We start from the raw sequence: 14,481 nt of genomic DNA, 5'->3' as shown, positions 1-14,481 counted from the left end.
GTAAAATAGGGAAAGATCAAGATCCACTTCCACCTCGTGCTGAAGCTGCTGCCACTAGTCATGGCCGAGACGATGAAATGCCATCAACGACGTCTGCCAAGGCCGATGCCCAATGTCATAGTAGAGAGCATGTAAAATCCAAAAAACAAAAGTTCAGTAAAATGACCCAAAAATCAAAATTAAAAGCGTCTGAGGAGAAGCGTAAACTTGCCAATATGCCATTTACGACACGGAGTGGCAAGGAACGGCTGAGGCCCTAGCCTATGTTCATGGCTAGTGGTTCAGCTTCACATGAGGATGGAAGCACTCATCCTCTCGCTAGAAAACTGCAGTGCCACTCCTAGATGGGCCAGGTGTTTGTGTCGGCCACTTGGGTCGCTTAGCTTAGTCACACAGCTACCTCATTGCGCCTCTTTTTTTCTTTGCATCATGTGCTGTTTGGGGACTATTTTTTTGAAGTGCCATCCTGTCTGACACTGCAGTGCCACTCCTAGATGGGCCAGGTGTTTGTGTTGGCCACTTGTGTCGCTTAGCTTAGTCACACCGCGACCTTGGTGCGCCTCTTTTTTTCTTTGCATCATGTGCTGTTTGGGGACTATTTTTTTGAAGTGTCATCCTGCCTGACACTGCAGTACCACTCCTAGATGGGCCAGGTGTTTGTGTCGGCCACTTGTGTCGCTTAGCTTAGTCACACAGCGACCTTGGTGCGCCTCTTTTTTTCTTTGCATCATGTGCTGTTAGGGGACTATTTTTTTGAAGTGCCATCCTGCCTGACACTGCAGTGCCACTCCTAGATGGGCCAGGTGTTTGTGTCGGCCACTTGTGTCGCTTAGCTTAGTCATCCAGCGACCTCGGTGCAAATTTTAGGACTAAAAATAATATTGTGAGGTGTAAGGTGTTCAGAATAGACTGGAAATGAGTGGAAATTATGGTTATTGAGATTAATAATACTATGGGATCAAAATGACCCCCAAATTCTATGATTTAAGCTGTTTTTGAGGGGATTTTGTAAAAAAACACCCGAATCCAAAACACACCCGAATCCGACAAAAAATTTTCAGGGAGGTTTTGCCAAAACGCATCCGAATCCAAAACACGGCCGCGGAACCGAATCCAAAACCAAAACACAAAACCAGAAAAATGTTCGGTGCACATCACTAGTTATATCTAGCACGCTCCCACGTTCCCCTCTCTTGCACCCATTGCACCAGGAAGAGAATGATTTTTCCAAGGTCACAGAGTTCTTTGAAGTATTTAAACTGGTTTTATTTATCTCACTTCAGAAACAATGAAAGATCTACTCACACCCCCTGCACACGTGTAATGTTATACTACCACAGGGTGTGCATGCAGCACTCCGCCCCGGACTCTGTGTGGAAAGTTTTACATTCTCCTCACTAGATAACGTTTTAAACCTCAGCGCTGGCCTTGCGTATGAATGTGAAATGACTAATCTTTAAATAACTGAATCATTTTTCTCGGTGGAAGGCCACTGAGCCTCTGCATACTAAAAAGGATTTTATACACAATCTTAATTCCAATTCTCATAAACCTCACACGTCAGATGCTTCCACGCGCCACTCAAGCACACTTATCTTATGAAATAAAGACACCACAACTGTAGTTGGCGTGAAAGGGGTCAGCTTTTATTTTCTGACTGAGAGGGAGGCCTATTAAATACTAAAACTAAAATGCAGACTTCCCTCTCTAACTAAAGGTGGCGAGGAGAAGAACGGTTAAACATAATAAATGTAACATGGGTGATAAACATTATAAAAACAAGCAGTAAAAAACATATGTGTTAGGGAGCCTCCTGCCCCAGATGTTCCGGGATCGGCCTGCTGCCTCCATCCCAGACATCGAGAATCAAAAATCCAAGGACAGGGGTCGACCTTCTGCCACTACCCCTGTCCCCCAACGGTTGCAGGGACGGAGGTACGCTCCGCCCCTACGGGATAAAAGTTGGGCCACCGGCCCCGACATCCACATATGTTTTATACTAATTATATGGGCCCACTTGTGAAAATGATGCCCGTAAACTAATTCTAAAAGATATAAATTACCTATAAATACACCCAAACTGACTAACTGTGAACTCATCATTAAACTTAAGTAACCGTTCTGAAAACCGGCCACCGAAAGCCGACACAAAGAACCCCATAGTAAAACCAAAACCAACTCTGTTCCGGTTTTTTTGGGGGCGGGAGGGCGGGCTGCGTGAAGACACTGAAAGAGGCAGGAAATGGTGGGTTAGCCACCTATATCCAGGCTGTACAGCCCCTTTCCACAATCCGGCCAATGGCCTACCAGTTCCTCACTCAACGTTCCTCCCACTACAAAAAACCTTAACCCCTTGCAGGCCAAAGTGATGCACCAAGCAGCGCTCTGCAAGCACAGACGGCGTGTTTATGCTGCTGCTATCATATTATATTCCTTACGCAGTCTTAAACCTCACACGTCAGATGCTTCCACGCGCCACTCAAGCACACTTATCTTATGAAATAAAGACACCACAACTGTAGTTGGCGTGAAAGGGGTCAGCTTTTATTTTCTGACTGAGAGGGAGGCCTATTAAATACTAAAACTAAAATGCAGACTTCCCTCTCTAACTAAAGGTGGCGAGGAGAAGAACGGTTAAACATAATAAATGTAACATGGGTGATAAACATTATAAAAACAAGCAGTAAAAAACATATGTGTTAGGGAGCCTCCTGCCCCAGATGTTCCGGGATCGGCCTGCTGCCTCCATCCCAGACATCGAGAATCAAAAATCCAAGGACAGGGGTCGACCTTCTGCCACTACCCCTGTCCCCCAACGGTTGCAGGGACGGAGGTACGCTCCGCCCCTACGGGATAAAAGTTGGGCCACCGGCCCCGACATCCACATATGTTTTATACTAATTATATGGGCCCACTTGTGAAAATGATGCCCGTAAACTAATTCTAAAAGATATAAATTACCTATAAATACACCCAAACTGACTAACTGTGAACTCATCATTAAACTTAAGTAACCGTTCTGAAAACCGGCCAACTGCCAGGTTACAAACCTGCCACCGCCACCGAACTAAAAACCCATACAACAAAAACAGAAAAACTAACTAGAGAGACTTAATGAACTATGAACAGAAAAGAGCTATCTATAGGGACCTAAGAATGTAAATAATGTCCTCCAGGAAGATAAGCATGCCAGCCGGGGACAAATGCACCCCGTCAGACCGGTATTGTGTCGGGTCACGGTAGGAAATGCCACCGTGCGGCACAACCAGCCCGCCATGCTGGAGGACAGCACGACCAACGACCGAATTGACCCTCCTCCGAACCAGGTCAATCGCCCCGGGGTTAAAGGCTCCGCGCCAAGACCGCCGAGGAACGATGTCCGACCAGAGGATGAGGCAAAACGGCCAGTCAGCCATGAGTTCCAGTAGCTGGCACCTGATTTCGAGGCGAATGTCGAGCCCAGAGCGGCGTACCAGATCATTGCCCCCCAGGTGCAAGACCAAAATCAGGGGGTACCCAAATCGGCCAACTGCCGCCCGAAGCCAGTCCCGCAGGCCATCCCAGCGGAGGCCTCTACGCCCCAACCAGCGCACAGCCTGCAGCTCCGGAAACCGGGCGGTGTCGCAAGCCAGAGCCGACACGGACAGCCAGTAGATGTAGGAATGGCCGACAAACCATAGAAAGTGCGGATCTAACCGCCGCCCTGCAAAATAAGGTGTGCTAAGGTTAGGAATGATATACATAAGGTATGTAAATGAGAAACCTGACTGCAGCCCTAACGGGGGGGGAGTGTGGGGGGGGGGGGGCCGCCCAATTTGACTTGAGGCAAAAACGAAACTTCGCTAGCCGGCAAAAGCCGAAATTAAAACCAACGATAAAACAAAAATTCCTCAAGGCCCCCGCAATCACCAAGTGCAACTGCGACGAGCGGCTAGTCCTCAAAGGGGCGCACTGGGAGGAAAAGGCCTGATATAGCGTCTGACTGCACCAGACCTCCACCTACCCAGTGCCCGGACTTCGACCTCGGACCAACCCGCCGCAGCGGCAGCTGAAGCAGCGCCGATGCGGAAAGAGTGAGTCCCATAGTCGGCCGGAGATAGACCCAGGTACAAAATACAACGCCCCAAAACCGACCGGAATTGATATCTGGTCAACGGGGCGCCGTCACAGTGGACGAGCCACCCGGTGGGCGTTGGAGGCCGTATGGACGAATATGCCCGGGCCGCGGAAACTGGACAAATGCCCCGCGCACGAGCCGGACCCATTCGAACCCACTGCCCCCTGCCGGCTACGTCAGTCTTGGATCGCTGAATTTTGCACCATAAACCGTCGGGGCGGATGACGACGTGGGCCTCCAGCATGGGCGAGACCGAAGCCCGAGAGACGGACACCAGCTCACCCACCCTGAACGCACCGTGGAAGGCCATAGTAAAGGCCGCCCGGAAGAGGCGAACCTCGTATCCCGAAAAGCAAATGCTCGGTAGGGATCCCAAAATCCGCCTCAGCAAAGCACCGGTGATCGGCTGGCGGGTATCCGGGAGGGGCGGGGTGGCCCGAGCCCAACCTTTCAACACCCGCCGGAGGAAAAAGGACTTCGTAAAATCCGCTTCCCCCCGCAGCTGCAGAAAGTAAGAGATACCCGCCAGAACCCTGTTAACAGACGCCCGCGAAATACCGTCGGAGTACAGAACCCAGATGTAATCTAAAAGTAAATCATGAGAGGTCTTACCACACTGGCCTCTCTCCCGGATGAAGCGACACCACCGCTCCCAGGCGGCCCGATAGGCCGCAAAAGTTGCAGGGGCCAATGACCTGTGGGCTAACGCCTCCATTCCGGGTGGATGACCTGCCACACAGAAGCAGGACATAATTCCCCATGGAGGAGAGCTGCAGGAGCCAAGCGCCTAAATCGCTGCAAATCGCCGCGTGACAGGGCATCTGCAATTTCGTTACGCACGCCAGGGACATGTTTTGCTCGCAACGTAATGTTGTTGACCAAGCATAACAAGACTATCTGCGCAATGACCCGCAATACCGGCAAGGACGTGGATTTTTGGCGGTTGATGGCAAAAACCACGCCCAGATTGTCGCACCAGAAGACAACATGTTTATTACGCAGGGCATAGCGCCATAAGTCTAAAGCGACCAGAATAGGAAAAATTTCCAGCAACAGCATGTTCGTAGTGAGGCCCATGCGAAGCCAGGCATGCGGCCAAGGAGAGGCACACCAACGACCCGCAAAGTAAGCGCCAAACCCGAAAGCGCCGGAGGCGTCCGTGAAAAGCTCCAGGGTCGGGCTAGACACGATCGCCTCCTGCCAAATACAGGTGCCGTTGAAACGAACAAGAAATTCGTCCCAAATGCTTAGATCCCGACGGATTTCGAGGGACAACCTGAGGAAATGATGCGGGCGTCTAACCCCCACGGTAGCCCGTTCCAATTTTCTACAGAAAACCCTGCCCATGGGGATAACTTTGCAAGCAAAGTTAAACAGGCCCAATAGGGATTGGGCCTGTTTGAGAGTGAGCTTGCCCGCGGACAGCGCATATATGATACCGTCACGTAAACGCAACACCTTGTCCGAGGGAAGCCTACAGAGACCCCTGACCGTATCAATCTGGATCCCGAGGTAAACCAAGGAGGCGGAGGGTCCCTCCGTCTTTTCTGGTGCAACCGGAACCCCGAAGCGCGCAAAGAGGGCCAGAGCCCCCTGCAGCAGGTTGACGCAGCGAGGGGAGTCTGAGGGGCCGATAAACAGAAAATCGTCCAAGTAGTGGGAAATTCCCCGTTCCCCCGTTGCCTGCTGGAGACACCAGTGGAGGAAGGAACTGAATCTCTCAAAGTAGGCGCAAGAGATAGAACAACCCATAGGGAGGCACCGATCTATGTAGTACCCATCGTCCAGCTTAAAACCCATAAACCTGAAGGCGGAAGGGTGCAGCGGAAGGAGACGAAACGCAGACTGGATGTCCAACTTACACATAACTGCCCCTGGGCCAAAAGACCGTACGGTGTCAATGGCCGAATCAAAGGACAGGTAAACGACCCTACACTGGTCAGCAGGGATAGCGTCATTAACCGAGGACCCCGCAGGACAGGAAAGGTGTTGGATGAGGCGAAATTTGCCCGCTGTCTTTTTGGGCACTACGCCTACGGGGGACAAGACCAAGTCTGGCAAGGGGGGCTCCCGGAAAGGGCCTATCATCCTCCCTAAGGTAACCTCCGCCCCTACCTTGTGCCGGAGCACGTCCGGAAACTCCCGAGCCGAACGCAGGTTAGTACCCGTCCCAGGACCCACCCGTCCATGTATCGGCAAGGGGAAACCCGACGCGAAACCTGAGTGTAAAAATCGGGCGTCCCCCAACCGCGGGTATCGTCGCAGCCAGGGAATGAGCGCGCAAAGTCTAATTGGGGTGGGAGCTGTGGCTAGCGCCGGTGGCCGCGGGAGCGCGACTCTGTCGGGGCTGCGAGCCAAAAGCACTTCCGGTCCCAGGACTGGGGCAATCTTTAATGCCGTGGCCCCCGCCACATCTGATACAGGAGTGGCGAAAACGACATCGCCCCCCCAAGTCGCATTGTGCATTATTAAAAGCGAAGCATTTCCCATGCCCCGCGCGCCCTGCGCCTCCGCGAAAGCCGGCAGAACGAGAGGCAGGTTTTTTTGCCCATCGTCTTGCCGAGCCGCCGTCATCTGTGGCGGCCGGACCTTGTGTCAGTTCAGAGCACAATTCCACGTCTTTTTTACCAAAGTTATAGATCTCCCGGCCATGTTGTTTGCGTCGGAAATCCTCGTCGTAGCGCCGCCAGGCAGACCCTTTGTACTTATGGTACAGAACGTGTATAAGAAATTGATAGCGCACCACGTTCATATGTTCATCCGGGCGCGTCTCTAGGTAACACGCCGCAAAGATCAACATGCAGCGGACCCAATTCTGGTAGGACCGCAAAGTGTCCTCGCTACCCTGCCCCTTTTTCTTAGCCGAAAGCAAGGCTTTGCGATCGTCGCTGGTAAGGGCAAAAATGTTCACATATTGGCCCTTACGGATACGGTCCCGGATCCGGGGCCTGAGTCCACGTTGCACCGCCGTATTGGCGCAGTGCACGGTGTCTGATTCCACCGATACTTGGGACGCGGACGAGGTGGAATACCGCCGCTTGCGTTGTCTACGACGCTTCACCCTGTGCAAGCCGCCATCTGAGGAGGACAGACCCTCCGAGGAAGTAGAGGCAAGGGAGGAATCTGTGCCCCGACGCCTGCGCCTACTGCGCTTGCCGGAAATCCTGCCTGCGCTGCTACCTATGCTAGAGGCGCTGGAGCGAGTACCCGAACCCAAGCCGCTAGCGCTCCCCTTGGACCAGTCAGGGTCCGAGGAAGACTCACCTGCTCGAGAGGGCACGCCGTCCGCGCCTCCGGCCACCGAACGACTCGTGGATACACCGGCGGATTCCATTGCCGATCCGACTACCGTGGCTGGGGAGACAAAGGAGACATTGTTCCCCTGCACCGCCTCCGGTCCCGCAGCCACCGGGAGCGGGGCAAAAGGGGGGGTAGTTGCCCCAGTAGACAGAAGTGGAATAAGGGATTGCGCAATGCTATCCGCCAAGGAAGCGGTGGGCCGCCCCAGTCCCCCGGGTACGGAGGATAACAAGGGAGCCACCGCTGACACTACAGCGGCACAAATGGCGGACAAGACGGAGGCGTCCACCAAGGGTGCAGTCGCAGGGGCAGGTGAAGTAAGGACGGACCTCCTCCGCGCGTCATGCGCCCGACGTGCGGTACGCAAACCTCCCGTCGGGAGCAAGGATCCGGAGGATCCCTCACTGTCGGGAATCATGGCACCACCGTCTGGCTGCGCCAGACCGCGTATAGACTGCCGACCCCTCGACTGTCTACCGACCCGAGCGTCGGCCACAGGAGAGTCGTCGCCACTAGAAGGGAGGAGTCCGACGTCGGACTGAGAGCTGACCGCGGAAGCGTCGGCAGTTGAAAAATGGATGCGGGGAGTGGGTGCTGGGTCGTGATCCGCCTGCGCACGCCGCCCCCTAGTGGGGTGATTAGCTGGCAGGCGCGACCCCGCCCGCTGTCTGCCAGGAGGCGCGCGGCCGCGGGCGGCGGCCGAGCCACTTGCCAAGGCGGGCGTCCTGGATGGGCCCGACGCCCCGGGCCCCACCGCGAAAGGGGAGGTCGGACGGGCAGGCACACCGCGGGCGGGCGCGGGCCGCCCCCGTACGGCCGGCCCCGCACTATCTGTAATGGATAATGCCCCCCCCGCTGGCGCGGAGCGGGGGCGACGCCCCACCCCAACGCGGGAGGGCGCTGACCGCACGGGTGGGGGGGGTAGTGGCACAGAGGGGGTATGCCTCATGTGGGCCCCCCTGCTGTGCGCCATGTTGTCCGCACGCGCAGGCAGTAATCCATCTGCCGCGCGACCCCCCACCCGCCCATTAACTGAGGCAGCCGTGTTGGGAAGTGGGGAGAGCCGCCGGGCCGCCGGGCGGGAGCTCCGCCCCCGCCCCACGTGACCCGCGCGGCCACCCGCTGTAAGAAGCGGCGGGGCCAGGGACGGTAAAACACCGTCCCTGGCAGGCCGCCTGAGGCTTCTCCTGCTCCCCGGCGCTCCGTCCCCCGCCGCTGATTGCAGCGGGGAAGGAGACGGGGAGGAAGCACGTGGGGGAGCGCGGGCGGGCGGCCGAGCTCGGCCGCGCACAGCCCTGGTCTCCATGGCAGCCCCAGCAGCTCCGTCGCCAGCCGCTGATCGCAGCGGGGAAGGAGACGGGGAGGACACACGTGGGGGAGCGCGGGCGGGCGGCCGAGCTCGGCCGCGCACAGCCCTGGTCTCCCTCACAGATACAGCATCCGCAGCAGCAGGGCTTCCCCGACCCGGCGGAACATCAGGGGAATCTAACAGCCGGGCGGGGAGGCCAGCGCTGCGTGCAGGACGGGAAGGGGGGTTTCGTAACCCCGACATGTCCAGGGGGGAGAGGAGTCACAGCAAGGGGGGGTGGGGGAATACCCAGCAATCACCTCCAATATGTTATAAAAAACAAGCAGTAAGTAGGAGAAGAAGAATAAAAAAGTTAGGAATAGGATGAATGTAGCAGTAGGAATATAGGAAAGAGAAGATAAGGAAAAAGATAAGGAAAAAAGAGAAGAAAAATTAAAGTATATTTACTGAATAAATGAACAATACTTGCACTGCCTGCGTGAAGACACTGAAAGAGGCAGGAAATGGTGGGTTAGCCACCTATATCCAGGCTGTACAGCCCCTTTCCACAATCCGGCCAATGGCCTACCAGTTCCTCACTCAACGTTCCTCCCACTACAAAAAACCTTAACCCCTTGCAGGCCAAAGTGATGCACCAAGCAGCGCTCTGCAAGCACAGACGGCGTGTTTATGCTGCTGCTATCATATTATATTCCTTACGCAGTCTTTCATTTTTTTGGCGAATACTGGAGCCAAGGTGTTTGGGTTATGTTTGCCCAGCTGGACGCTGCTAATTCCAGAGGAATGTCAGGCTGCATATTCTGGCTAAACACCACAAACCAAAGTGGAGTCTGTCTCCTGTGACCATCATACACTGGCGTTACATTACAGACTGCTATTGGCTGGGTGCCTGCCAGCTACACACTGCATTCTCATAAATATTGGATCGGCGTGCCAAGTATGTCACACAGGGCCCTGAGGGTGGTAACGTCGCTGTCCCACGGCACCTGCATGCACCCGTCATCCATTCTCCGTTGCCTTGCAGCAGTGTCAGAGTTCCTCCCACCCAGGGCCGGATTAAGACTATGGGGGGCCCAGGGCGCACTTCAGTCAGGGGGGCCCCTAATAAAGAGGCAGGCAGAAGAAGATACACACACACACACATATATACCCACACGATGCAGCACTCCAGGCGCCTGAAATAAATACTATAACAGCAGCATATAGTTGGTAACGTTTCAGTGCCGTTTATAGGTGGTACTTTCGTCAGGCACTGAAAAGTTGCATATATATGCCGCTGTTATAGTGTTTATTTCAGCCGCCTGGAGTGCTGCACTATGTGGGGATATATGTGATTCAGAGTGTGCGGGCACCCGGCGCTGATGGCTTTATTCTACAGGGAGAGCCGGACACCTTGCTGTGATGTGTGTGTGTGCATGTGTGTGTATATACAGTATATATATATATATATATATATATATATGTGTGTGTGTGTGCATGTGTGTGTGTATATATATATATATATATATATATATATACACATACATACAGTATATATATATATATATATATATATTATATATGTGTGTGTGTGTGCGTGCGTGCGTGCGTGTGTGTGTATTTTATAATGTGTGGGTGGGTGCATGTCAGAGCTACTTACTGGGGGCATCTGCTCCAATCCACTGCCTCCTCTTCTAGATACTTGGTTTTCGATGGCCGAGCCTTCAAATCTGCAGATATGTAAAAGTACAGAATCCTATGAATATATGAACCCTAGCACTATGTCAAGTCGGGCCAATATAATATGTCCGAGTCGTTACCACCAGGAGACACATATCTGCATTGCATGGATAGCCATTCAATTTCATTAGGTGTTCCTGGGAGGTGATTGGATAGTGGTTAATGGCGGTAGACGTGTCAATGTCAGGGACTGCGTCATAAGACGCAGTTCCATTGGCACTGGCAGCCATGATCAAATGGACATTCTGAGCACCAAAGGGATTCTATAATGTCTGATGGTGCAACCGATGTTTGATCGATGGCCCGTCTTCATGCACACATCGACAGATTTGCATTACAGCTGGTGGACGTCACATAAGGGCGCCCACCGACTGTGGCATTAGCATAAAGACGTAGTAGCAGCTGCTGCAGCTACTGCAAATCCACCCACCTCCAAATCAGGCTCAAAGGGATATTCAATTACCCCCAAAGAGACATCTGGAGTAAAAACCCCTGATGTTTCTTCGGGTGCTGCGGTTGGACTATTTGATTTAGTCGGCCAGTAAAAAGTGCATTTTCACCCGAAAACACACAGGTTCAGTGAAACCTGTGTGTTTACGGGTGAAATAGCCCCGTTTTCGGACAAAAACGGGGCTGTTATCGGGGATTTTGCTTTGCCTGCCGGAGGCATGTGAAACAAAATCCCAGATAAGCCGCGGCACACGCCGGCTTATCGGGGCTAATTAGATAGCCCCCGGCGGTGATACAGTACACCTGACAGCAAGTCGGGGTAATTGAATATACCTTTCAGTATTAATATAACCCCACCCCACCACCCAGATAACAGTAATAAATTAGAGATGAGCGGGTTCGGATGTAACGCCAGAATTAACGCCAGTTCGGTTTTATCCGGATTTTTCTTATTGGCTATCCAAAACACGAGACGTCCGTGAGCCAAAAAGATGTCATTTTGAGAACCGAGTAAATCCGAGTAAAACCGAACCCGCTCATCTCTAAGTAATATACCCCCATAATATTAATACACCCCCACCCAGTGGCGCACCCAGGGGGGGTTTCCGAGTACCCAGAAACCCCCCTCCACTATTTTTTTTTTTTTTATAGCTGCATGAGTATTATTAATGACTGTCTAGCGTCCTCTGCAGCCTGCTGTCTTCCTGGTGGCACTTGCAAGTGCAATAAAAATTTACTTTATTTTAATTATAGTACATATATATCCATGTGCCTACATATATACACATGTATATACATACATACATATAAACACACACACACATATGATATATATATACATGTGTATATATATGTGTACTGTATGTGTGTGTATATATATATATATATATATATATGTATGCATGTTTAATATGCTATGTATATGTGTATATGGGTTCACTACGATCTCCCGGCGGCCGGCCTCCCGGCGACCAGCATACCGGCGCTGGGAGGCCGGCCGCCGGCTTACCAACAATGTGGCGAACGCAAATGAGCCCCTTGCGGGCTCGCTACGCGCGCCACACTATTCTATTCTCCCTCCAGGGGGGTCGTGGACCCCCACGAGGGAGAATAAGTGTCGGTATGCCGGCGGTCAGGCTCCCGGCGCCGGTATGCTGGTCGCCGGGAGCCCGACCGCCGGCATACTGAAGACCACCCGTGTATATGTATGTGTATGTATATATATATATATATATATATATATGTGTGTGTAGATATATGTATATATATATATATATATATATATATATATATATATGTAGAAGAGTCAGAACAAACAAATGTCCAAGACAGGACATGGCACTCCAGGACTTTAGTATAAATGATTTTAATGCATCCACTTAATCAACGACCTGCATCACTCCAACAGCCAGTGGTGCAGTGTAAACTGTGGCATAATGGCACAAGCATATATATGTGTAGATATATATATATATATACACACACACACACACACACACACACACACACACACAGACACACTAGTTTTACGGACCCAGCATATACTGGGTCACCTCAGTCCCCACCCCTGTGATTGGCTCCGCCCAGTTCTGGAAACCCCCCCATGCAAATCCTGCGTTTGCCACTGCCACCCCAACCCACCACCCAGATAACAGTAATACATACTTGCCTACCTGACCCTCTCCATGAGGGAGAAAATGCTCTGTTCCTGGACTTTCCTGGTAATGTATGATTGCCATCACCTGTGGTGAGCTAGTTAATTGATAAGAAAAGTGTTTCACCACAGGTGATGGCAATCATACATTACCAGGAAAGTCCAGGAACAGAGCATTTTCTCCCCCATGGAGGGGGGCAGGTAGGCAAGTATGCAGTAATATACCCCCACAATATTAATACACCCCCACCCCAACCCACCACCCAGATAACAGTAATATACCCCCATAATATTAATACACCCCCACCCCAATAACAGTAATACTGTATAGTCCCCATAATGTTAATACACCCCCATCCTCTTAACATAACCCCCACATATAACATTAATACAACACCAGTCAGACTGCATTAATATAGCCCCCTACACTTCCCCATATACTTACCTCGGTAGGAAGTTTGCTGCCTGGTCTCAGACTATCAGCAGACTGCGGAGCTGGAGCTCATGGGGAGAAGGAGAGACAGTCACAGATAGGGTAGAAGAGAGGAGGAGAGGGAAGGGGTGGAGACTAGAGCAGAATAAGCAAAGACAAAGGGCTGTAACACACTGGCCGGTTTCTCCCGGATGGCAAAAAGCCGGACAAACTTTGTCCGGCTTTTTGCCATCCGGGAGAAACCGGCAGAGTCTCGCACACAGGACGGCTTTGAGCCGTGTGTAATGCTGTGCGCATGCGCAGCATCAGACACGGCTTCAGAAAAAACCGTTGTGTGTGAAAGCTCCCCTTCACACACACAGTTCACTGGCTCCAAAGACGGCCCGGCGGCCGCCCGGCCGCCGGACCCTCCAGTGGTGAGACCTGGCTGCAACCCGGCAGCCGGGCCGGGCCGTGCAGTGTGAAGGGACCCTAGCCCTCACACTGTTCACTACAATGCCGGCACGGGAAAAAGCCGCCCGGCTTTTTCCCGGCTGGCCAAAGCCGGGTAGTGTGTTTCAGCACATAGGGCTGAAACAGACGAGCCGGCTTTTGCCGGCCGGGAAAAAGCCGGATGGCTTTTTACCGTGCCGGCATTGTAATGAATAGTGTGAGGAGTAGTGACCTTACACACTGCACGGCCCCGGCCCGGCTGCCGGGTTGCAGCCGGAATTATCCACTGGAAGGTCCGGCTGCCGGGCTGGCGCTGTGCCGTCTTTGCAGCCAGTAAACCGTGTGTGTGAAGGGGAGTTTTCACACACAACGTTTTTTTCCCAAGCCGTGTCTAATGCTGCGCATGCGCACAGCATCACACACGGCTCAAAGCCGTGGTGTGTGAGAGACTCTGCCGGTTTCTCCCGGATGGCAAAAAGCCGGACAAAGTTTGGCCGGCTTTTTGCCATACGGGAGAAACCGGCGCGTGTGTTACAGCCCATAGAGAAGAGGAGAGAAGGGGGTGGGGATTCACTGAGCATAGGGGCCGGAGTCCCCGCGAGGGGGGGGGGAGTAAGTAGAGGCATCCTCACCGCAGCCCATTGGTGGCAGTGGGAGATGACCAGTTCAGCAGCTGTGACTGGCTGCTGCACTGAGTGCTGGCCCCAATGACAGCAGCAATGCAGCAGCAGAAGCTGCGTGATCTTGGAGCTAAAGTGAAAGATTCCTACAGGTCGTCCAGGGGGCCCCTGAGATTTGGGGGGCCCAGGGTAACATACCCCCTGGGCTCCCCCCTTAATCCGGCTCTGCTCCCACCCATCCGGTTCCTGCAGGTGGGACAGTCCCAGAAAAATGGGACCATCTCGTGGAAATCAGTACAGTTGGAATGTGTGTAGTCATAGTTCCCAGCTGGCCTTATTTTCATGGGACAATCCCAACTGGTTGCCATTGAAATGCTCACATTTCATCAAAAAGTGTTTCAAGGCCTGTCAATGAGACAGGGCTTGGTTGCATTGTGGGCTGGCATT

At 52.8% G+C, this 14,481-nt stretch overlaps 1 protein-coding gene across 2 annotated transcripts; it reads right to left on the bottom strand.

Moving 5' to 3' along the window:
• Positions 1–1,592: 1,592 nt before the first annotated feature.
• On the bottom strand, positions 1,593–9,426 carry LOC134928763 (collagen alpha-1(I) chain-like). 2 transcript variants are annotated; one of them, XM_063924770.1, is made up of 2 exons: positions 7,382–9,426; positions 1,593–4,846 (listed from the first exon to the last, which is right to left on the bottom strand). In XM_063924770.1, exons 1-2 carry the CDS (start codon positions 8,967–8,969, stop codon positions 3,939–3,941), a joined length of 2,496 nt encoding a protein of 831 aa, XP_063780840.1. In that variant the 5' UTR covers positions 8,970–9,426; the 3' UTR covers positions 1,593–3,938. The 2 variants fall into 2 exon arrangements, with proteins under 2 accessions (XP_063780840.1, XP_063780844.1); XM_063924774.1 differs by having other exon boundaries at positions 1,593–7,471; positions 9,174–9,426.
• Between the last annotated feature and the right edge of the window lie 5,055 nt (positions 9,427–14,481).

Source organism: Pseudophryne corroboree, chromosome 1 (genome assembly GCF_028390025.1).
Source record: "Pseudophryne corroboree isolate aPseCor3 chromosome 1, aPseCor3.hap2, whole genome shotgun sequence".
NCBI lineage: Eukaryota > Metazoa > Chordata > Amphibia > Anura > Myobatrachidae > Pseudophryne > Pseudophryne corroboree.
The sequence above is the reverse complement of the archived record's forward strand: the minus strand, read 5'-3'. Positions and strand labels throughout refer to the sequence as shown.

What these genes read in the sequence shown, in the direction of transcription:
- LOC134928763 (XM_063924770.1), bottom strand. Translation starts at nt 8,969, where the DNA reads ATGTCGGGGTTACGAAACCCCCCTTCCCGTCCTGCACGCAGCGCTGGC. An exon ending in CGGCGTGCCCTCTCGAGCAG is followed by an intron (nt 4,847 to 7,381) that starts GTGAGTCTTCCT and finishes TCTGTGTGGCAG; the next exon opens with GTCATCCACCCGGAATGGAG.